The sequence below is a fragment of the Protopterus annectens genome, chromosome 1.part1, assembly GCF_019279795.1.
Source record: "Protopterus annectens isolate FY-2018-M chromosome 1.part1, PAN1.0, whole genome shotgun sequence".
Lineage (NCBI taxonomy): Eukaryota > Metazoa > Chordata > Ceratodontiformes > Protopteridae > Protopterus > Protopterus annectens.
This window is the reverse complement of record NC_056726.1, coordinates 1,317,855,135-1,317,880,476: the sequence shown is the minus strand read 5'-3', so window position 1 is coordinate 1,317,880,476 and position 25,342 is coordinate 1,317,855,135. Positions and strand designations below refer to the sequence as shown.

Genomic DNA, 25,342 nt, shown 5'->3' with positions numbered 1-25,342 from the left:
ACCATCACTCTTGCTTGACTTAAAGCACTATAGAGAAAAGATGGGGCTTCACAGTAGGTGAGGAGGATAGCAAATGGAAATGTACTAAACCCCTGCTGTGCTTCTGCGTGCTCCCCCACCCAAGATTCTTAGAAATAGAAAGTTTAGTTCCACTAGGACTACCAAATCAAGCAAACTTAAACAAGTTAAAAGAACCACTGACTCACACAGCAGTCATAACCACAAGTGAAATACATTTACACACTTATGCTATTCTCTGCATACAGTGGATATAAAAGTGTACACACCCCTGTTAAAATGCCAGGTTTTTGTGATATAAAAAATGAGACCACAACAAATCATTTCAAATCTTTTCCCACCTTTAATGTGACCTATAACCTGTACAAGTCAACTGAAAAACAAACAAATCTGTTAGGGGAAAAAATATAAAAAATAAAAAATGTACAATAAGCTGGTTGTATAAGTGTGCACACCCTTAAACTAATACTTTGTTGAAGCACATTACAGCATTCAGTCTTGTTGGGTAGGAGTCTATCAGCAAATCATATCTTGACTTGGCAATATTTGCCAACTCTTCCTTGCAAAAGCGATCCAAATCTGTCACATTGCGAGGGCATTTCTTGTGCACCCAGCCCACTTTAGGTCACACCACAGAATTTCTATTGGATTTAGGTCTGGGCTCTGGCTGGACCATTCAAAAACTTTAATTTTCTTCTGGTGAAACCATTCTTTTGTTGATTTGGATGTATCCTTGGGGTCATTGTCATGTTGAAAGGTGAAATTCCTCTTCATCTTCAGCTTTCTAGCAGACACCTGAAGGTTTTGGGCCAAACGTGACTGGTATGTGGAACTGTTCAGAATTCCCTGCACCTTGACTAAAGCCCCAGTTCCAGCTGAAGAAAAGTAACCCCAAAGCGTGATACTGCCACCACCATGACTTACTGTGGGGATGGTGCTCTTTTGGAGATGCAAAGTGTTGTTTTGGCATCAAACATACCTTTTGAAATTGTGGCCGAAAAGTTCAACCTTGGTCTCATCAGACCATAACACATTTTCCCGCATGATTTTGGGAGACTATGTATTGTTTTGCAAATTTTAGCCTGGCCTGGATATTTTTCTATGTAAGAAAAGGCTTCCATCTTACAACCCTACCCCACAGTCCAGACATATGAAGAATACGGGAGATTTCTGTCACATTTAGTACACAACCAGTACTTGCCAGAAATACCTGCCGCTCCTTCAGTGTCTTTTGGCAGCCTCACTAACCAGTTTTCATCTTGTCTTTTCATCAATTTTGGAGGGACGTCCAGTTCTTTGCAATGTCACTGTTGTCCCATATTTTTGATGACCGTCTTCACTGTGTTCCATGGTATACCCAATGCTGTGGAAAATTTTTTGTACCCTTCTCCTGACTGATACCTTTCAAAATGAGATCCCTTTGATGCTTTGTAAGCTCTCTGCGAACCATGGCTTTTGCTGCAGCAGGCAACTGAGTAAATGTCATGAAAATCTTACTAGGACAGCTGAACTTTATTTTCAGTTAATCAGTCACTTTAATTGATTGCAGGTGTGTACCCAAGAAGACTGAATGCTGTAATTAAATCAAAATGGCCTTCTACAAAGTATTAGTTTAAGGGTGTGCACACTTATGCAACCAGCTTATTGCATGTTTTTTATTTTTTTTATATTTTTCCCCCCTAACAGATTTGTTTTTCAATTAAATTGTACAGGTTTATAGGTCACATTAAAGGTGGGAAAAGTTCTGAAATGATTTATTGTGGTCTCATTTTTTTATATCTCAAAAACCTGGCATTTTAACAGGGTGTGTACAACTTTTTATAACCACTGCAAGTGACAGTCCCCATATGCATTTGTTTCTATGCATCTAATTAATTACAGCTTGCCATTTAACAAATTCTAGAAATATTTTAAAGCACTTCAATACTTTTGGTTCTCAAAGGAAAACAAAATGATACACATTACTGAACTGTGAAAAATGCATTTCCCTAGATCCGAAAATCTTGTGTCCGTCTGTAAAACACCCCATTAATTTTTTTGTTGAGTCTTAAGTGGCTTCTGCAATCATACAGGCAACCAATGAAAAGTGCAGCCAAATAAAGTAAAGCCTGTATAATCGTTAAAAATTCTATGCCCTTTTATATTTCAAAAGCACAGAACAAATGACTATTTTAAGGCTTAACTTTAACAAATAAATGCATCTATTTTCCAAAAAGCAATCTTGGAAAGTAGTTCATATCTATTTTGAATTTCATACCACAGTCTTAAACAGTTTGATTTAAATGGTCAAAGAAACGTGGATGACTCTTCCCATTCCATATCATATATGTCACTATTAAATGAACTGAAATTTAGCATGTTGGTGCTGCGGTAGCGTTGTCGCCTCACAGTTAGACGTTGCACGTTCGATTCTCAGTTAGAGCACCTTCTGTATGTCGACATGCGTGAATGGGCATTCCTTCATTGAAGGTTGTGCGTTAGGCCCGGCAAGCCAGCACGTAAAAATCTACTGCCAATCATTAGCGGACCGGAGTTCCGCTGTGGCGACCCCTAACCGGGAAAAACCGAAAGACAGTTTTAGAAAGCTTGCCCAAGGAGATACATGTGCAAACTTAAATATCAGCATATGTATGTTTGTATTACATAAGTGCAAAGAAAACAGAAGTGTGCACCATTCCAAAGTAATTGTGGTTCAAATTTACAATGACTCAACCTTAATTACAATATGCATACACTACCACATAATAGCTTCTGTTGCAAAATGCAACCCAGGAATATAACTACAGCTTTTCTGGCACAGAAAACTTTGAAAGGTTGACTTTTTTGAGACTGTCACCAAGGCACTGAATGAGGGAAAGTCAGTACACAGCTTACCTTGATCTGGCCAAAGCCCCCACTTGGGCATCATTGAAAAGCTAACAGAACTTGGCGTAAATCCCCATCTCATCAGGTGGGTGGCCACAAGATCAAAATAGGTGCCACTATCTTCGATAGCAGACCTGTCACTAGAGGTGTCCCCCAGGGATCTGTCCTGGGACCCCTATTGTTTGGCATCTACTCCTCAGAGGTCCAGGCAAAGACATAAGGCCTGTGGCAGACCAAGTTTGTGGACAACTAAGTTGGGTGCTGTCACTGACTCCCCAAATGATGTTAACATACTTCAATTGGGTCTCGCAGCAACAAATGACTGGTGCCAACATCATGGCCTTAAGTTAAATGCTAAAAAATGTATTATCATACCATTCAGCAAAAACATGGCCCCTACTGATTACCACATTAGCCGCAACCCCCTAAGCATACAACCTATGGTGAGAGACCTGGGTACACAAGTTGACAACAATCTCACATTTGACCGTCATGCAGCAGCAGCAGTGATCAGAAAAGCCTTTTACTTGGTTCATCTTATAAGTAAAGGGATTGCATCCAAAAAAAGTAGGTTATTACCTCTCTGCACTCCTCCCTCATTAGGCCAATAAAAGAGTACAGCGCCCAAACACCTGCACCAACTGGAAAGGCCACAGAAATACCTCACAAAAAGAATCCATGCCCTCCAACACCTGTCCTATATGGACAGGCTCAAATCACTATCACTCTACTCTGTATTGTACAGATTGCTCAGAGGTGATCTGTGTCTCGCCTACAAGGCAATCTCAGACCCTGCTCTACTAGAGATGCTCCATATATGCAAGTCTAACTCCTCATGTAGTACCCGATCAAAAGGCTTAAATCTAATATGTGAAATTAACAAAACCTGCTGGAGAGACAGGTTTATCTCACAGAGGCTGCTTCATCTATGGAAAAGACTCCCCCATACACGTCAAACAAGCTGTGTCACTGACCCTCTTCAAGCACAACCTTGATGAGTGGATGGGCAGCCACAAATTTGTCCCACGGGGTCCACCTGTGTCCCTCATTGACAGGGGTGACAGGTGCTGATTGTGGCTTCTTTTTTGGGGATAAACTCTTGGCTAGGCTTGTAAGGGCCCTAGAGCCATTAGCCTAGTAATCTCCTATGAAAGAAATGAAGTGGCTACTCATTCAAGATAACCAAAATCCGTGACAAGACTTGAAATGAATGCAATCAAATAAAGAAGATATTATCCCCCCAAATCATCCAAATTTAGCAGAAAGACAAGAACTTAAAAATCACAATCTTCCAATCATTCTGTACAGTTAAGCTTTAAAATAATCACTGATTAATGTTTAGAACAAGGGGATTCATTTCTGCACCTTGGCAGACTTGAGAATAAATTAACATAAGTCAGAATGCAGCTGTGTGCAGGGCTAGCCAGAACAGCATTACTTAGTGGCATACCAGATAACCACATTAAAGGATTACAATCATGTTTCCTATCATTACCATTGTATTATATATCTGAAAAAAGGAAGTCAAGAAATTAACCTTGCAAGGGATGAATCTTGATACCCATTTTGAAATTGGAAAATATGCAATACACTGGTTACTATTCAGAGAAACTCAATCATAATTATTTTTTAATACATGCAGATTAAGCTGCCATAATGTATTGACAGTTAAAAAGAAATAAATGTAGGAGTATGATTTTTATAGCTTCAAAAACTGTAACAAACTTGAAGCTGCCACAGGTCAGAAAGAAATAAAGTGCGCCCCTCATCAACCAACCTTAAAAGCTGTTAGACACAGCTTTACCATGTGTGCGATATCACTCACGTATTCACACACACACACACACACACACACACACACACACACACACACACACAGTGAGAAGCACAACAGCTTAGCTCTGTGGTGGATGCCATGTGGCACCGAGAGACTAGATAACCTATAAAGGTGTACAACTGGGGATTACAATCGGGTCTCCTGTCATAACCAGTTTATGTTCTAGACATGGATGCCACAAAATCCACCTTGAAAATTTATCTCAAGGTGCATCTCGCAGAGTATACTGCTGGTATGGTACAGACTCCCCATTCACATAAAACAAAGTTCATCCTTGTCCATATCAAAGCATATCATAGATCTACGGATGGGAAACAGGAAATTTAAACCAGGACTGCCCCCTGTTCTACTAATGTACAGACACAGCTCCAAAATGCTTTATCCCATGCATGGATTCCCTCAAATTATCAATGGTATGATTCCCAGCTATTCTCATTATGGGTAATGTACAATTATTGACCATGGGATGGGTAAGGCCAATCTATAACCAAATGGAATCCGTTGTTTTGAGCACAAAAAGAGACATTGGTAGGCTTAAATGTCCCACAAGGGAAGCTAGCCTGGTACTTACCTATGAACCTATGAGAATGGAATGGACCAAAGCTTGAGAGGTGAATTAACATCCATGTCAAGAACACAACTAGAATGTTATGATCAAAGATACTTTGATCATACATCTTAGAAAATGGAGCTTCAGTTGTTCCACTGTATTATTACAAAAGATTGTAGGAACACAAAGTGCCTTACAGCACTGAAACACTTAATACACTTGGAGTTGCCAGATAACTGGGGACAGAAGTACAGGTGCCCTTCTGAATGACCAGCAAAGCTTTAAAAGCTGTAAACTCTTCAGCCTGGCTTTCTGTGTCACATCAAGTGTTTTACAGCTTTTAAAACTGTTAACATAGCCTGGCACTGTTCCATGGCGGATGCTCGTCTGAAAGACTACAGCAGCATAATAGCATTGACAGGTGCATAAGAAAACATGCTATTCAACTCTGAGGTCAGACAAGTACATAACATTACCCTTTTGCCAAATTTCGGATTGTAATGCAAGTGCTTCTTGTGGCTCCCTATTGAAATGTTGGCACTCCTAAAAATTGCTTTTTGAAGGCGGGGGCAACTGGGCAACACCCCCCCTTGCATCCTCTGAACTTTTTATTTACCAACTCAGAGACTGCTACACCTAAAAGAAAAGTGAAATTCCCAAGAAATGTCAATCTCGTACTTTGTATATGTAAGTCCAGGAATTCTGCCATGCAGTCTCAGCACTGCAACCCTCACTACCAGCAATTTCTGACATTTCAAATGATTACCTTTCCATGTAGTACAAGGTGTTTATGCATTTTCAGACATCAGTAAAGATAAAAAAATAAGCTCATCTTTTTGCTTATTTCTGAGCATAATTAGCACACTATTTACATTACATATACAAATACTATTTGACTTATAAATATGCTCGCTCTCTCTCTCTCGCCTAAAACCTCATTGATTCCTGAATCAGCTTGTGTGATAGACTAATCACATTTCTTCTATAGGTAAGGCAGACTTTACTGAATTAAATATAGCCCTGAAAATGAAAAGACATCATAGTTTCAATAAAGAAAATGTTTGAAGCATGTATCCCAAATGGATGATAACTTAAAACGAGTTTCTTAATGATCTAAAAAGAATGACAAATTGTATGCTTACAGAGACAACAGTTTAACAAGATTTCTGAATCACGCTAAGCAGCACATTACAAAAAATGAGGGAACATGTAAATTTTACAACTTTATAACTGCAGGAAATCTATTAAATCAGTTATTTTTCATACAGGCAGCTTGCAGTCAAATCCTTAGACAAACTGATTTCAGGAAAACCTCACTGTTATCTGGAAATGGAAGTACCCCAGCACAATTATCTGACCAACAAAAATGTAACTATACTGTTGTTGAAGAAGAGATGCTTAGTATCCCTTAAGAATGAAAACCCAGTATTAAGAGGTGCAAATTAATAGAGAATAAAATGTAATTAAAGAAAGAAGGGAATATAAATGAAATAAAGAATGTGGACCTATATGCTGTGAGCACATTCTTACCTACGATCATTTCTTCTTCTTCTGAACAGTTTTTTGGTTTGTGCAATTTCTGCTTCATGAGGCATTTGGTGGTAATCCTGAAGAAAAGAAAAATACAAATAAATTAAGTGAGAATATTGTTTCCCTCCCCCCATTCAGAGCTGCAATTTTTACTGTCCCACCTCACGCATGCCTCATTTTTAAGTTCTATGCGGTTCAAAGCATCTCTCTCTCACCACTCTTTTCACAAGAACTTGTGTGGATTGCAACCCTGCTCTACAATGTGTAGATGACACAAGTCATAAATTTCAGGAGTAAAGTCTGAATCCAGTAACGTTCACATAACTACATAACAAGAGAATCATCACCATCAACTTACACACCCCATGAATCGCTTGGATGCATTAAAGCTGTGCTTTTATCATGGTGAATTTTGCTTGATTTTATTTGAGTTGAGTACACTGCCTTTTGTTGTACAGAATTTGTTACTGCACTTGAGCTCAAAGACTGTTTTACATTAGGAGGATTTTTCCGCACTCTGGTGGAACAGGGGGCTGATTCAACCCATCCGAGTTGGGAACTCCTGATGGAAGGCTTATTCTGCGTTTATCTGATTGGCCTGAGGGCTTAACTGTGTAAAAGTATTTCATCCTGCTGATACAAAAGCTCACCATGAAAACAATGTTCTCAGTGCTTTATATATAAACAAACCTCTCCAGTTTAAAACCTTTATAAGGAAGCACTCCACAGTCTCCCACTATTCATAGCATCTCAGAAAGCAAAGACATCACTGCAGATCATCTAATAGTATACTACTAAGCAGCCTCAATTAGACCTTTAAGTGACTCTCCCCGACTCTTTCCCATCTACTATGGGTCAGGTACAATGGATAGGTGCTTCCCTGTCATCTGTTCCTGGTCTGGTGGATATGGGCATCATGAAGCAGTATAGTTAACTTCCTCATGTTCACTGACAACCATTTCATTTTAGAAGAGACAAACTGTGTGTGAGAGAAGTAGATGCATCCAAAACACTATCAACGCTAAGGAACAAACACAGACGCATATATACGGAGGTACTCACTTGTAATCTACCCAAACCTCCAAGACCTCCTAAAAGCATCTCTCAGTGGCCCCATGCGCACTCAAAAAAAACGCACCTTTCACAACAAAATCTCTGAAAGGCATTGTAGCCCCACTTCTAAGCCTATAAGGCAACACACCACACAGCCAAACATTCTAATTATTGGGGATTCCATTGAAAGACATGCTGTTGTCCCCCTTACCAGGCTACATAAAAACTTTTAGCACAACAACTTGGGCATCAAAAAGTAGAAAGCTTTGTTGCCAGACTTAGGGAGCCCATGATAAGTAAAATAACCAGAGATCTCATAGAAGTATGAGAGACATTTTGGGAATTTTAAGAAAACTTGTATAAAACAGAGGAACATGGAAACCAAGAAAAAAAATACAAAAGGAAATTACGGAAGACTGAATTATGCCAAGAAAAAAAAAATAAATCTCAACAACTAATAGTTAAGACAGGATGAGATGAGACAATAAATAATCTACAAGGAAGTCTCCAGGAACAGGTGTTATTCCTGTTGGAAGTTTAGAAGTTAGGAGGGAAGAAAGTGATACAGATCTGGAAGGTTTTGTGTAAAAGGAGGGGAAGTACCAGCAACGTCAAAGAAGGTTGTGGTAGCTGTATTAACCAGAGAGGGTAAAAGATCCCTTTCACTATTAAACCATGATTACAAAATGTTAATTTTGTACTAGCTAAAAGAGAATGGAAAAATTGTTGCCAAAACTAATAGATATGGATCTGTGTGGTTTTGTACAGGGGAAGCAAACATGTGTCAAGTTTAATAGAACAATGATAAACCACAGGGAGGCAGGATGTAAGAAGAGACTACTGTTGTCGCTAGGTCGACGCAGAGAAAGTATTTGTTAGAATAAGCTGTGATTTTATGAGTAGGATAATGGAAGCATTTGCATTCCCTAATGCAATAACATTAATCAGAAGGATACATGAAGGATCAGTGGCAAGAATTAAGGGGGGAAGGTCCCTCTCTGATAGCTGTGTTTGAACAGGAGGACCAGGCAGGGGTGTCCTCTTTTCTCCTTTATTTGCTTTACATTTAAGAACGATTGACATAGTAAATAAGGAGCTCAGAAACTGAAGGATATAACTGGCATGGCAATCAAGAAAAGCTGGCTATATTTGTAGATCATATTATGTTGTATTTGATATATCCAGAAGAGGACATTTCAGTACCATGGAACACTGAGACACCATCAAGTCTTTTCAGAACATAAAATTAATGAAGATAAAACAAAGCCTATAATGAAAGTATGTACCCACACATGAACTGGTTCAGCAATTCCAATATTTATAGAGTAACAATAAAGTATATAGATTAGAAAGGCTTCTGTTATGGCAGCTAAGTATACGTGGAGAAGACACTAAACAAGATAATAGAAAAACAGAAACTGGAAGTGCTTATTTATGAACATGGACAGTTAAGGTACAACCAGTGAAAACGGTTTAGTCATTTTAATTTTATATATATGACAGGTGTATTTTTAATAAAACAGAGAAATTGAGACAATAATTAAAGAGTTAAAATAATTTACTTGGGAGAGGACAAGGGTAAGAATTGAGTGGGATAACCTGATCCTCCCCACAGAACAAGGGCAATTAACTGATCTGTATGGATAAGTCAGAGCTAATGCAGTTAAGGCTAATACACATAACAAAAATAGAAGGTCAAAAATAAAAGTGGAAATGGATGATGACGATGATGATGAAGTGAGGGGCACTGGAGAGTTCAAGAAAAGGGGAGAGAGTAAGATTTTAGATTCAGATCCTTAAGGAGAGCGAAAGCAACCAGAGAATACTATTTTCGTAAGGTTGAAGAAAGTATTCTAAGAACTAAGTTAACAGGCTAATGTTTAATGGAACTTTTGCCGAAAGGGATGACTGCAAGAAAGGTTAAAGAAAAGAGGCAAGAGGCGGTTGGAATTTACTAGAGAAAACTAGCAAAGGAACCAAGGTTTTGGGAGCAAATATCTAGACAGGTAAAGGTGAGACAGGAGGAGGTGGCCAATCACAAGTTTGGACTACAGGTTAGAGATTACCTTCTATACAACAGATTGATACAATATAGGCAAAAAGAAAGGAATGGGGGATTCCTATGTGAAAGACCAGCTCTAACAGGGTTTTTAGTCATGTCTATAACAGAAGCCGCTGTTAAAAAGGGATAATTAGTCTGACATAAAAAGTAGTACATGATAATTATTAGAAACAATCTGTGGAAATTAGAAAAGACTGGAAAGAGACTGGAAGAGCAATGGGCGAACATATGTACTGCTCCCATGTATGCACAAAAATCCAAAAGGTTGAAGATTTTTGCTTGGAACTGTTTGCGGAGGTATTTTTATACCATAAACAGACTTCAAAAGAATGTTTCCTCAGGTAGATAGCAAATGTTAGAGGCATGGTGGGAATGAGACAAGTAACTGGGAACACGTTTTTGGTAGTGTAATAATTTGACAGATTTTAAAACTTCTCTACAGACTACTCTGTTAGAAATATTGAGAGAGCAAATGGAAGTAACTACGGAAATGATTCTTTTGAGCTGGTACACAGGATCTGAATTGCCTAGACAAAATAAAGCCTTATTAACTTTAATGCTGTTGGCTGTCCAAAATGCAATTATTAGAAAAGTGAAATCCTCCATGCTGGCATAATGGGTAAGGTCCTTACCTCAAAGACAAAAGGTACAAAGCTTGATTCGGACCATGGATTATTTGCTAGGCTTAAAATGGCCCTTTAGGGCAGTTAGCCTAGTATTCACCTATGAAAATCTACACCAACTGTAGCTGAAGTATTGAATACTGTTTAAAGATGTAAGAAAAAACTGAAGTGATACTTTAAAAAGGGAAGGGGCAAATAAGACAGCAATAAATGTACTTGCAAAATAATGATCAGGACAAGTAGTGAGGTTTAATGGAAGGCAGGAATTGAGCAATTTGTGAGGAGTGAATGGCAACTGTGATAAAGGAAAAAAAACAAAAAGTTGCAGGAAAAATATTAATATTTTTTTCTGTTAATGTACGTGAACCTATGCCTTAAGTGAAAACTTAACAGTGTTTAAAAAAGAAACAATGGAACAGCATCAAGTACAAAACTGAGAAAAAAGGAAACTTGTGACAAAGTTAAAAATCTATTTGGGCAGAGATTTTTCTTTAAAGGTAAAGAAGAGGTGGCACCTCCTTATTTAGGAGAACAAGTGAGAGCAGAAGGAAATGGATGAGATTATATGAAGAGGGTGGTATAAGATACAATAAAAAATAAGGGAAGTAATGGAAGGATGTGTTGATAAAATGTATGAAAAGGAAGAAGCTGAAAAACAAGAATGGTGTACTAAAAATATCTGAAGGTACTAAGGCAGAGCTGGGAAAGTACATTACTATGGAAGAAATGAAGGAAGTAGTAAAGAAAGGGGAAATGAATCAGCGCCACAATCAGGCAAACTAATTTTTGAATTTTTCAAGCAAATGGTGATGGAAGAAAACAGTGTTTTTCGGTAAAGTATTAAATGTGTAGTTACATGAAGGTAAAAGTACAGGAAATGTCTGTAGAGGGGTGATAATATTTATATAGAAAAAAGATAAAAGGAAAGACAAAAGAAATTGGAGACCTATAACTTTAGGGGATATTGACTATAAAATATTTAGGAGAATAATATGAAAAATGTGTTAGAATGAAGCAATAGAAAATTGTTTGGTGTAAAAGGGAGATAAGTAAAGGTAATAATAATAATGGAAATAATGATTTTGATAGAAAAATGAAGTAACAGTTACTTGTGATGTTGAAAAGGTATGTGAAAAGAAGTTATGAGGTAATGTGGGAAATTATGGAAATATATGGAACAAATAAATAATCTGAATACGAAAAACTGTTATGTAATTTCACGGATGAAAGCAATGGTAAATGTATGGATGAGAAAAGGAGGAGGAGTTAAGCAGGCATGCCCCTTAAGCATTTACATCTTTCTTCAGCAATGAATGCAATTATTGAATCTGTTATGTCAGAATTTACGTTGGAAGACATGAAACTAAACCAAAATGCCAGTCTCTCTCTCTCTCATGTAGACAACCTGGTTATTATATCAAAAATACAGGATGGATGAATGAAAGTGTTGTTATAACTGAAAATATGTTAAAAAAGCAGTAAAGAAAAAAGTAAGGGTTTTTGCAAAATAAAGTTAGTGAACTGAATTTATTACAATAGGAAGGAAAATAGTATACTGGGTATTAAGACTGGGGAAATATGAAACCATCAAAAGATAAGGAACCTAGCCATGCCAGAAATGTAATATTACACCATTAGTTATTTCTCAGTTTAGTGTCTTTATCCTAGATAATTTAATGGACTTCATCAGAACTCTAAAAAAGCATTCAAACCATGATCCTTAAAAGTAATTGCCTCTTTGCATCACTAATCACATGCCACAAACCAGCCATTTCCTTAGTTACTTCCATTTGCTCTCTCAATATTTCTAACAGAGTTCTCATAATTTACATCAACCGTTCTCATAATTTACTATCAACCATAACAAAAGTCACATCTCATAAACTGTAATACAACTATCCCCTATCATAAAACCATATCATATTAAAAAACATATGAAAAATATATATTTTGTCCAAGGGTTAAACCCAACTTGTAAATATATAGCTTAAACAGACCTTTCACAGATTGCATTTTAAAATTGAAATACAGTCTGCAATGGTCCCTCCTCTGGGCCAGTAATCAAGGAGCCTCAATCCTCACCATTGCACTGGTGAGGGATGGCCACTAGGAACAAAAATGGCTACACAGTATTTTCAGATGCAGTTCTCTGCACCAAACACAATTTCCCTTAAGAGCACACAGAGAGCACACACACAGACACACACCTGGGAAAGGTTTGCAAAGATTTACCAGGTGTGCCCCCTCTACCTATACTATAAGATAATTATGCTGCCACCGGTCAGCTACTCTAAGGCTCTTACAAGGGTACCAAATTATACTAAGTAAAATTAATATTAATACAAATGGCAAAGTTTGACTAAGGTGGCAAGACTTTCAGGAATGGTCACAGTGTCACTAAAATAAGCATAAGTACTCTTAAGATGCTAAAAGTATTCTCTAAAAGACCAGCCACAATGAAAGGTATACAAATACAATGAAAGGTATAGAAATATCTAAAATTTATTAGAAAACATGAGAATACTGAATATCTAGTTCCAGTAAAGACCACAGGAGATGCAAAAAAATAACACAGTTGGACAAATTCACAGAGATGCAGAAAAAAATACTTAACCTCACTATATTTTCCTGACTGACTAAAGAATCATTCTTCCCTGGTTACTTACTAAAGCAAGGTAAGATGAAGTATGAGGTTGTGTGAGACAGAGAACCTTCCTGTCAGGTTCCAAAGTGCTGCTGTTGAGTTCCAGAATCTCTCTTACTAATATCTAAAACAATCATTTCGGTGCTGGTTATAGAATGACATCACATCTGGTCATCTGACTCTGATACAATACACACCCAGAGCTTTGCTAAGATCGGTTGCAGCATCCGATAGCTATAAAACAATTTCAAAACCTTCCACCCTTCCAGGGTAGCAAACAGTTCACCCCTAAGGACAATACAGTAAGATGTCTAGCCCTGGTTTTCCCAGACATTTTTGTCTCTGCCTGCAATCAGAGCTGTAAGATAAAATCTTTATGGCCTACACCAACCCATTTAATTTTCAACCTATTTTTTCAAAATTAGCTGGATTGAGATTAACCTCCTCCCTTCCAGAATTTTCTGTTAAAACATATACATTTAATCAGTTATAATAATTCTGACATACATGTATATCTCTTTTCTGTCCAGCAGGACTCACTGTTGATGCATTTTAACACAAGCAACTTTACAAATACATTTTAACACAAGTATCTCTACAAATCACTGTGATAGTCAAATGACAAAATTATTTACAAAACTCCAGCTAGCTATGCTGGTATATGTTACACATGCACTGCCCTACTCTAGCTGGCACAGATGGCACTACCTCATAACATCACATCATATAAAGAAAACATACGAAAAATAAAACTTTATACATTTTGTCCAAGGGTTAACCCAATTTGTAAATGCATAGTTTAAACTAAAAGATCACTTTCATAGATAGCATTTAAGCACATCAGAAATTGAAATACAGTCATTTAAACCAGGTTCCTTGGATGCATTTTAATCAAAGCTGCAACTGCAATTCTTTGATTTCTAATATTAAGAAAATTAAATTTTTTTGCAAAAAACGATGCTGTAATTTGGCAGACACTAACTGAATTAATTTTTTTTCTGTAAACTGAATTTTACAATTTTTTTTTTCAGATGAAGGATAGGATGCAAACAAACAATGTTACTACTGGCACTACAAGGAAAAGTACCTACACAATCCATCACTCCGTCCTTATATTGCAGCCTCTGAATGTTCATAGGTTGGTGTACTAGGCTAACAGCCCTAGGTCCTATACAAGCCTAGGCATAACAATTCCCTGGCCTATTTTTTCCCACAGTATTTACTTCCCTGGACCCCTGTCTAGCAGGGCGCCTGACATGATCCCCGGGGTGAATTTCTTATCTCTCATCCAATCATGAAGGTTCCTTTTGAAGAGGGCCAAAGAGGCACTCTGCTTGACATGTATGGGCAGTCTATTCCAGAGTCTGGGGAGTCTGAAAGTAAGAAAGAAAATTAGATCAATTAAGTAGGGCTGATTTGAAATTTTACAGAAACCTCACAAAGTAAGAAAGACAGTTTATGAATAAGTTGGTGGAAAACATATTAGAGAGATGAAACTGGACAAAGGTGGAGGGGTGGTAATAATGGACAGTATGGATTATACTACTAGAATGTACGGACTATTGTTAAGTGATGAGGATTATGAATGCATCTCATTAAACAAAGTGCACGCTGCATATGCTAAAATAACTTTGATTTCGTTTGCAGGGTGGCTTAACTATAAATGAATATAAATTTTTGGAAGTAAAAAAAAAAAAAACTTTTCACACCCACAATGTCTGGATTACCCAGAATACACAAGGATGTATGTAATCCACCTATAAAGACAGTTACATCATCCAGAGCATTCTAAAATCGAGCCAGTAACAAAATTTCTTGACATGAAACTCAAGAGCTATTTTTGGAGAATTGAAATAGATCCTAAAAGATTCTTGGCATTTTTAAAACACCTAATGGAGGTAGATTTTAGAGACAACATTTCAATTTGTAAGTACTGATGCAAAGTTATTTACATCAAGCCCACATATTGAAGGTCTAGAAATTTGTGAAAATCATAAGCCAGACATCTAACATGGATAACAGGGATGTTAAAATAGCAATTGATGGATATGATTTAAAAAAAAAAAGTTCTCTTACCATAATCTGTCTTGTTGATCTTCTTTCATAAGTATCAACTTACTAAGCCAAACGATTGTAGATAAAAAACAAGCGATACACCAACAGCTTGTTCAAAAAGAATGAAAACATGTAAAAACAGTATTAGTTTATCTAAAATTAATATATATTTTTATCTAGAAATAAAAACTGCTATTTGTTGGTTAACCTTGGTCGCTCATCAAACAGACCCCTGACTTTATCATCTTTTAAAGAATGGCGTTCCTTTGTCAGGCCTATCAAGGGTGTAAGAGGTCAGAGACTCATATATTTCTTTTTTATTATATCCTCTTTCAACATATCTTGCTGTAAATGATAGTCTTGTTCACTTGTCGAAGAAAAGAAAAAAACACTGAGACATACGAACAGCAGAAAAGGGCTCTGAGACCTGTTCACAGAACCTAGTTTACATTTCAAGGTATGAATTAACTGAATCTGAACTAAGTGTTCTCAACAAAGGATTATTATTTTTTATACCATCGCTTTTCTATGTCAGCATTTTATTATTATCTTAGAATTTTTTTTTTTCACCAGGAACATTAAATTGTTATTTGGTTTGGTGACAGAGAGATACTAACAGTGATTTGTTTGTTTTTAATCTACTTTACTTTTTTTTTCTATCTAATCTCTAGAAACTTTAAACTTTTTTGAGCAATGCTTGTGAGCATGAGATATATGAGCAATACTATATAAATGAAAATGACCTAACTATTATAACAAAATGATGAAAGGCATGCACTTGTTCAGTAAAGGATGGCTAACAGAGCCAATGTCTATTTTCTTAGACAAGCAATTTAAAACCTATACTAAATAATCTAAAAAGAAGACACCCAGCAATTTTTGAAAAATTTGTCAGAATATAATAATTTGAAACCCAAGTCTGATTAAGTCTTTGTAACCTTTCTTGATGTGAGATCACTCACACCATCAATACCTAATTCAATCATGAATAATATATGTCAGGTACTATTACTTAAACCATGTTATTAAATTGATGCTGATTTTGGAAACAGTTTTAGACAATACTGTACTATGTTACGAAGATAAATATTATCTACAATTTGGTTATGGCGTATTGGGAGGAATCTATCTCTAAACAACATGAGGAAGATCTGAAAGATCTCATAATTTATATAAATGGAACACGATTTTTCTATTTTTTTGAATATACTTTTCACGAGAGAATATGCAATTTCTAGATGTTTACTATTAGAAAAGGATACATGGTATCCAGACAGCTATGTACAGGAAGCCTGGCTGGAAAAAAACTTGTTACATTAGACAGCATGCACCCTAGACACACTTATCCTAATATCAAAAAAAAGCATAGTAGGTTTCTAGATTAACGACACGACAAGTGAACTAAGAAGACTATCACTTGCATATAGATAAAGAAAAAGAAAAAAAACTTATAAGAAAGAAAATATAAAAAGAAAATATATGAGTCTCTGACCTCTTACACCAAGGCAGGCATTCTTTTAAAGATATGATAGTTCAGTTAGAGGTATAATAATAGATTGACCATCCCATATACTAATAGAAATACACATATTAAACACATCATTAAAAACAACTGGAAGATACTACAAACAGATGATAAAGTCAAGGGTCTTGTTGATGTTAATATATTTAGCACAATGCCAAGCATATCAATGTTTCTATGTGTAAAACCAATAGACACTTTAGAGAATTAAAATAGGGAGCATTTATATGCTATCAACAAAGAATAATGCTAATGCTTTGGCCAACAACATGTGCTGAGAATGGTTTATCCACTTGTTATAATATAATATATATTTAGTAGTTATTTTTGTTACATATTTAAATAATATATAATATCTTTTATTTCTAGATAAAAATATATATTAATTTTAGATAAACTTCAATTATTCAATCAATTGTTAAGAATGAGCACTATATAAAGGTATGGATATTTAGATCTACAATTCTTTCATTCATTACTGATGGGCATTGGTTCCGTCCTTGGAACAGAGTTAGCTATGAGAAGATCATGCAAGCAAAAAAAACTCTCGAGCTAAGCTTAGCCATAGTGCCCCTTTATCACCTCAGATCGAGTCTGCCTGTAAGAAAGAAAACAAATTCCTTATCACGAAGCTTGGACCATATCCAAACCTCCAGGAGTCTTTCAGAGGGGGTAGGAGGTGGAATGTAATGAATGAATGAATGAATTAAGATCAACAACACAGATGGAACGCTATGCTAAGAACATAATTTCTTTATCTGATGTTGTTAATCTTCATTCATTCATTACTGATGGGACAGAGTCCCTAGCTACTTTATTGTCCTGGGAGGCCCAAAAGAAAGGATATTCCTGAGCACCATTGAATCAAAGGATGCTCTCCCCTTGGAGAACAAGTCCAATTTGTAATGAGTGATATGTGGAGTAGCCCATGTTGCTGCTGCACAAATGTCACCCATGGAAGCTCTTGAATGAAAGGCAACAGATGTTGTCACTGATCTGGTTGTATGCACTTTGACCTTACTTGGTAGAAGGACTTAACTTTGTTGGTAGATAAAGGAAATACAATCTTTCAGCCACTTAGCTAAAGTTGCTTTCAAAACAGATTTTCCCAATTTTGGTCCTGAGAAGGATATGAATTATTCGTCAGTTTTCCTTAGCGATTTGGTCCTGTCCAAGTAGAAACGCAGTTGTCTATGCACATAAAGCAAATGCAGGGAATATTCTCCTTTATTAGAAAAATTGGGAAAGAAGACTGGCAGGTCAATTATTTGATTAACAGACAAATCTGAAATAACTTTGGGTAAGGAGGAGGGATTAGTCCGAATTGATGCTCTGTCTTTATGGAAAACCATGTAACGATGTTTTATGCACAAAGCTTGTAGTTCAGATATTTGCCTTGCTGAGGTAGTAGCTACCAAGAATAGTTTTCCAGGATAAAAATGTCATATCACAAATGACAGCAGATTCGAAGGGAGGATGAGTCAAGGACTGTAGAGCCAAAGTCAGATTCCAAGGTTTGACTGGCACTTTGAAGGGTGGTCTAATGTGCGTGCCACCTTTCAGAAAGATTTTACAGAGATGGTGAGATATCATGGACGAGTCCTGGAAGCCACTATGGAGGTTTGAGATAGCCGCTATATGTACTCGAATAGTGGAACCTACTGCTCCCGAATGGAGGAGGTTTGATAAATAGTCCAATACAGAACTCACTGGGGCTGAGAAGGGGTCATGTCTTTTCTCTCAAGACCAAATTATGAATCTTCTCCATTTGCTAAGATAAAGTTTCTTGGTGGATGGTGTGTGGGAAGTCAGAAGAATGTTTCATACAGGGGAGGATAAATTATTCTGCCTGGCCATTACTGGAAGTGGAGAAATCAACCTCTCAGCTTGAGACTCTACGTTTGGATGGATCATTCCTTGCAGGTGCAATAGCAGTTACGGAGTTGGATCCAGAATCCACAGTTGGTGGAGCAGGTGAAGCCAAAGGAAGGGAAACAACACTTGTCGTGGCTAATAGGGGGCAATGAGGATTACTCTGCTTCTCAACCAAACAGCTTTCTTTAGTGAAAAATTATATGCTGCTGCTTACTGTGATGGATCTGAAGTCTTCTTAAGACACTCAGTGCTGCTGGCTGTATTCTGCTGAAATCAAAGTCTGGTTATATTTACATTCACAGTCTGCTGCATACAGAAACTTGCAGAAAACACACTGATGAGAGAATATACTTTGCAGCATCAACTTAGAGCAGTAACAAATAACTTTTCATAATAAACCAGATAGACTAACGCTGCAGTTTAAAGTACTGTTCCACTTTACTTCTCATATAGTACAGATGATGTGAGAGATATAACATTTACCTCGGGACAAATGTGTCCCTACCAATACCCCTAACATAACTGGATTAATACAGATCTTTATATACAATTTTAGTCATGCACATACATATACATTTCCTCTTGGTATTCTATTTTGGAGAATTACTCATTCTGTAGAAACAATAATGACTGTTGCAGATGCTGACGCAAATGCTGACTTAATATTATTTTTAAGCTTCCTTGTTTAACAATGTCCTGTCACATTTTTGCTGAATTTATAAGAAGCCAGATTTTCTGACAGTGTGAACATCCTGTATTCTATTTGGATCTTTGTATAAGAACATTTGTTCTTGTGCAAATGCTGACAAGTGCAGAAAAGCATGTTAAGGAAACACATTGTAACAGTGTCACATGATCAAAGCATGTCACGTTGTCCATTCTTTAAAAAAGCAGATTTTACATTTTTTTCACTGACAATGAAATGCATACATCCTGTTTTTAAGTCTGTAAGGAAAGATGTCCATTCAGCAAGTTCCTTATTTTTCAAGCCACAGTCATTTAGTATGGATGCTGATCACATATTACTAAACTCTGTTTCAGCATTTAAGCAAGCTTTATTTTATACGTTATTTATGTTACATATTTGTAACAGAATTAGTTTCATCCTTAAAACCCTGTTGAGCATAATCTTACATTTAGGATTTGCGGGATCACAGGAAGAGGGGGAAAGGCATAAATGAGTCCTGTGGGCCAATCGTGTATTAGAGCATCCCTCGGGGATTCCCCCTAAGGGGGGATTAGGGCAAAGTAGCTGCTGCATTTGTGGTTTGCGGGTGACGTGAATAGATCGCAAGGCTGGCCCCAGTGATTGAAGATCTTCATCGCTATGACAGGGTTGAGGGACCACTCGTGAGGCAGCAAAATGTATCGGCTCAGCTTGTCTGCAATTCAGTTGGAATCCCCAGGAATGTGCATTGCTATCAGAAAGCAGTTGGAAGATACTGCCCACTGCCAAATTCTCATGACTTCTCAACACAATGGGTAGGATTTGGCTTCCCCTTGTTTGTTGATATGCCAGACTATGGACATGTTTGTCCGACTGGAGAGCAATTATGTGCCTTAGACCGTCTTTCCCTGGAAATGCCCACCCCCCACACACACCCCATCAGGGAAGCGTCCATAGTCACTATGGCCTCGGGCTGAGAGGGGGAGAAGGAATGACTCCATAGGTCTTTTCCTCGCTTCATCCACCAAATTAAATTGTTTGCATTGATTTGTTATGCGGATCTGAAAGGACGTAGGATGAGTTAGAAGGGACCACTATGCTGCTAAGAGCGACTGTAGGAGTCTCATGTGTAGTCTTGTTAGGGGAACTATAGTGATCAATGCTGCCACTGATCTTAGAGCTGAAGGACTGCATGAGCTGAAACCCTGGCCTGAGAGAATATCACCTGGAGTTGAGACCTTAGTCTTTGTAACCTGTGAAGTGGAAGGGCAACTATGCAAGACTGAGTGCCGAAAGTTGCTCCTATGAATTCCAGATTTTGAGTAGAAGTCAGTTTGGACTTTTCTTGGTTTACTGAGATCCCCAAGGATCTTGTTAGCTTTAGGGTGTAATGTAGGGCTGTGGTTAGCAGATACTTGGTAGGGGTGGTAAGGAGCCAATCATCTAAATACAGAAACACCCGGAATCCTTGCAGTCTCAAGTGAGCTGTTATCACTACCATGCATTTGGTGAACACTCGGAGGGCCGTACAGAGACTGAAGGGCAGCACTCGGAATTGGTAGTGACTGGCTACCAGCCAGAATCTAAGGAATCTCCTGGAACATTTGTCCACTTTTATGTGGTAATACGTATCCTGAAGGTCTATCCAGCACATCCAATTGACTTTCTCCAGAAAAGGAAGGACAGACTGAACCGTGACCATCCAGAACTTTGTCTGCCTGACAAACTTATGCTGAGGTCCAAAATTGACCTCCAGTCCCCATCTTTTTTGCCACTAAAAAGAACCTTGAGTAAAATCCGGACTCTATCTGGTCAGGTGGGACTGTTTGGATGACTCTTTTTAGAAGCAGCTTTTCTATTTCTTAAGCTGCGACTTCCCGTTGACTGAGTGGGACATTGGAAATTTGCCTTTGCAGCTTTGGGAAAGAATTGAAAGGGATGTGATAACCTCTGGTAATTATCGTCTGCACCCAAGAATCTGTTATGGATTGCCAGCAAGGTGGTGAAGAAACAATCATCCTCTGACTGCTTCCAGAGGTAAGCAATCAGGCCACTCTTCAGGAGCGCTGATGGGGCTATGTAGAGAAAGAGTCTCTAAGATGCCTGATTAAACGGACCCCCTCTGCCTCTGGAGGGGCATCTTCCTGATGAGTTCCCCCCTCTGCCCCAGGGGGAAAACTCGCCACGTGTCACAGAAAGGACCCTGGGCTTTCTTGTACCACATCTTTCCACTCCTTTTATTCCTAAATAAGAATTGTTGGGGGGGGGGGGAGTGGAAAAATGCACTCCCATGGCACACAAGGTCATGAGGTCCTTTTCACACCTGGCTAATGTGTCTTTTACCTTTGGACCAAAAAGAGAGAACCCTTCCATGGGAGCATTGAGAAAGAAAAAGACTTAAAATGGTCCACAAACTCATATAGGCACATCCAGGCATGACTTCTCATGACAATGCCTGCACCCGCTGCTCTAGCTGCCCCTTCGGTAGTGTGAGAAATCAACCGCATGGATGAGTTAGATATAGACTCAAGGGTGGCAAGCTGTGAGGCAACTTTGTTGCATACCTCATCAGATACTGCTCCTGCTAATGTTCCCAAGAGTTCTGTGATCAGGTTTCTCTGCAAACAGGTAAAATGTACCAAGTAATTCAAGGACCGAATGGTAAAGGTTAATGAAGCATACTGCTGCTTCCCTAACCTGTCCATTGCCCAAGACTCCCTGTTTGGGGGATGGACAGTAGGACTCTCCTCAGTGAGTTCTTTCCTAGTGGCCACCACCACCATGCCATGACAGCATCTACTGGTAAGTCTTTGGACCAATGGGAGGTGATCCTCTGCAGGGGAGAGAATTTTGTCTGGTCTCCGGGGGATAGGTTCAACCGTGTCAGGATTCCTCCAAGCATGCTACATGATGAGCTGAAATAGATTATCTGCAGGAGGGGTCACTCAGTAAGTAGAGGGTTGAGCAGAGAAAGCCTGCAAAAGTACAACCTCCTCAGAGGAAGGGTTGGTGTGCTTCCAGTCTCACTACTGCTTTAAAATCTCTAGTACGTCTTCAAAGGAGACATCTTCAGGGGGCAACCATGGGGACCCTTCCCCCTCATTGCAGTCTGTATCTTCGGTAAGGGATTCTTCAGGGGAATCAATGCGCTTCCTCTTCCACAATCTCTTACAAGGTACCTCCTTAGCGGGGGCATCTGAAGAGGACTCCTAAGAGTGGGTTGCCCTCTGGAATGGTATCTTGAGGTTCCTATGCTCGATGTTCCATAGTAGTGGACTGTGTCAGCTGCAGTTCACAGGACATGTATATGTGGCATTCTGGCGTCAAAGGAACCAGCTGTGAGCTTGCTGAGGCAAGTGCCTCTCCATTACCTGGAAAGCAGGCCCACCCAAAGAGGGATGGGAGCCCAGAACTGAGAAAGACAACCTCGGAACCGGGGTCACACCCCGCTCCAATGAGCCCATCCCCAGGGAAGGAGCCACAAGAGGACTTAGTGTCACCAAGACAACTAGAACCATAGTAGCCAGCGCCATAAAAAATAGGTTCTGTACTAGGGATCACTGTCAGACCAATCACGATTCCGAGAATGGGACAGCTCCGAATGAGTCGAGGACCATAGGGTAGGCACAAGAGCCATGGTAAGATCTACCAATGGAACCGAAGAAGCTGGAGCTGGGATAAGCGTCGGTGTTGAGGGCTCCGATACCGCCAAGGAGGTCGAAGGAGGCTGCCAGGAGCTGATCCATGAGTCTCATTACGTCAAGTGCAGAAAGGCTTCTGGAGGAGTGGGTTGACATCCCAGATGGAGAACCAGGGTGCTCTAGAAAAGGATTCAACTGTTGTCTGAAAAAGGGATCTACTGTCAGGGAGTATCAGGTCTGAGGTAAAATTTCACCCTTCGGCACCAGTAGGTTGTGTCTGTGTGTGTGTGTGTGTGTGTGGGGGGGGGGGGGGGGGTAGTGACCTTAATTGGGGAGACTATTTTTGGTGCCAAGAGGGGCCTCAGTACCATAGTGGAGGTTGGTAACATAGGAGTTGAAGTCTTGGACAGTTCCCATATTAGAGTACAGCACCGTAGATGGGGTTAGAGGCCCCAGTGCCTAGGGCAGCACCATAGAAGGGGTTTAATGCACTGGTGCCCAGGTTGCAGAAGTCAGTTTAGGGTGGTTTGCATTTGGTTCCGTGGGGGACTTAACAGATTTAGTCTCACTGGTATGTGGACAGGAAGGTACACATTGACCCCTCTTTTTATATTCCTTCTTAGGAGGGGTTGAGCCCTCTGCCTCAGATAGAGCCTCTGAGGAAGGAGTTTTTCAGAGACCTTTCAACATTAATTCATTTTTCCTCTCAGTCAAAGTGCAGGTGCTAAAGCCATTAGATAAACTGCAAGGGGGTTGAACCTTCAAGTACGGCATCCTGAGACAATAAACACAGGACAAATCTCTGTCAGAATTTGGCATTTTCCTGCCACACTGATTGCATTGCTTAAAGCCTTTTGTCTCCTTCTTATCAGCCATTATCAACAATTCAAACAACAAGTCAAGTGAAAAATGCAGTATATGAAGCAGGTACACCTACACAAACACACACAGTCAAGAAAAGAAAGGACTGTTTTTTTCTTTTAATTACCACCAATGGCAATGGAGAAATATCCAACAGGTAAAGGGAAAGAAATGAAGCAGTGGGGGGTACCAGCAATGGCATCAGAAATTACCACAGAGTTAAGGAAGGCCTGTACCAGCAATGGTACAAAGAAATACCAAAATGTGGTAAAGAAACAGAAGAGAGTCACTCGACAGACAGCAAGGGTAAGCAAACTATAAACTGATGTGTCTTGATACTCTACGCGGCAAACAAGATCTGAGGTGATGGGGCACTATGGGTAAGCTTAGCTTGAGAGTTTTTTGGCTGGCATGAGCTTCTTATAATAGCCGTCTCAGTTCCGAGGACGGAACCAATACCCATCGGTAATGAAGGAATGAAGACATTAACATCATCAGATTTTTTTTTTAGCTTTGAGGGTGAGATTTTCCATAAATTTAACGGTGCTCCTAAGGTGAAGCATGTGCCCCAAGCTATTTCAACACTGTATTAGCAGATTGGGGAATAAATATATTTTACATTTCAAATACCCTGCAAATTTATACAGTTATCGATTTTTGGATGATATATGGGATGGGAATGTGACAGAATTGGATGAATACATAGATTATACAAGAAAAACAACATCTTGCATAAAATTTACATGTAGGATAAATGAAAAATCAAATTTTCTCAATGTGATAATAATGAAAAACTTGGGGAAAAAAACGTTTTTTTTCTTCCATTTATAGGAAAGATACTGATTACAATTAATTTCTGCATTTTCAAAGTTGCCACCTACACCACCAGAAAAGATCTATTTGTAAAAGGACAGGTGGTAAGGATGGCATGTTTGTTTAACTATTACCTTAGACAGGGAGCATCAGCAGCTTACAGAAATGTTTTTGAACAAGGGCTAGTCTAAAGAGAGTATCTTCAAATTAAAGGAAGAGGTTTTAAAAGGAAGAAAAAAGAAGTTATGTCTTACCATAACATTCCATCTGTGTTGTTCATCTTCTTTCATTCATCACTGATGGGTTCAGTTCCGAGCCCTCGGAACAGAGTTGGCCTATTACCAAGCTCGCTCCAGCCAAAAAAAAACTTTCGAGCTAAGCTTCTACCCAGAATGCCCTTCTCCCCATTACCTAGATCAATTTTCCTGAAGACAAGAGAAGTAAAGCTGAGGCCACTTCTGCACAAATGCCTTAATACACCATTTGGACCCAAAGCATCCCCCAGAAGCCTTTGGCGGGGGAAGGGGGAGTGGGATGCGATGAATGAAAGAAGATGAAAAAAACAGATGGAACGTTATGGTAAGATATAACTTCTTAATCTGATGTTGATAATCTTCTTTCCATTCATCATTGATGGGACAGAATCCCAAGCTACCTTGAGGTCCATGGGCGGTCCTTATGGAAGAACATTTCTGAGTAGCAATGAGCTGAAGGCAGTCTCCCTCT

General features: G+C 38.8%; 1 protein-coding gene across 1 annotated transcript in view; it reads right to left on the bottom strand.

The window, feature by feature from the left end:
• CTIF (cap binding complex dependent translation initiation factor) overlaps positions 1 to 25,342 on the bottom strand; it is a 2,147,727-nt gene that overhangs the window by 1,033,662 nt on the left and 1,088,723 nt on the right. Inside the window, exon 8 of the mRNA XM_044081751.1 lies at positions 6,801 to 6,877. Within this exon, the coding sequence (XP_043937686.1) occupies positions 6,801 to 6,877 (77 nt within the window). The remainder of the gene's footprint in view (positions 1 to 6,800; positions 6,878 to 25,342) is intronic.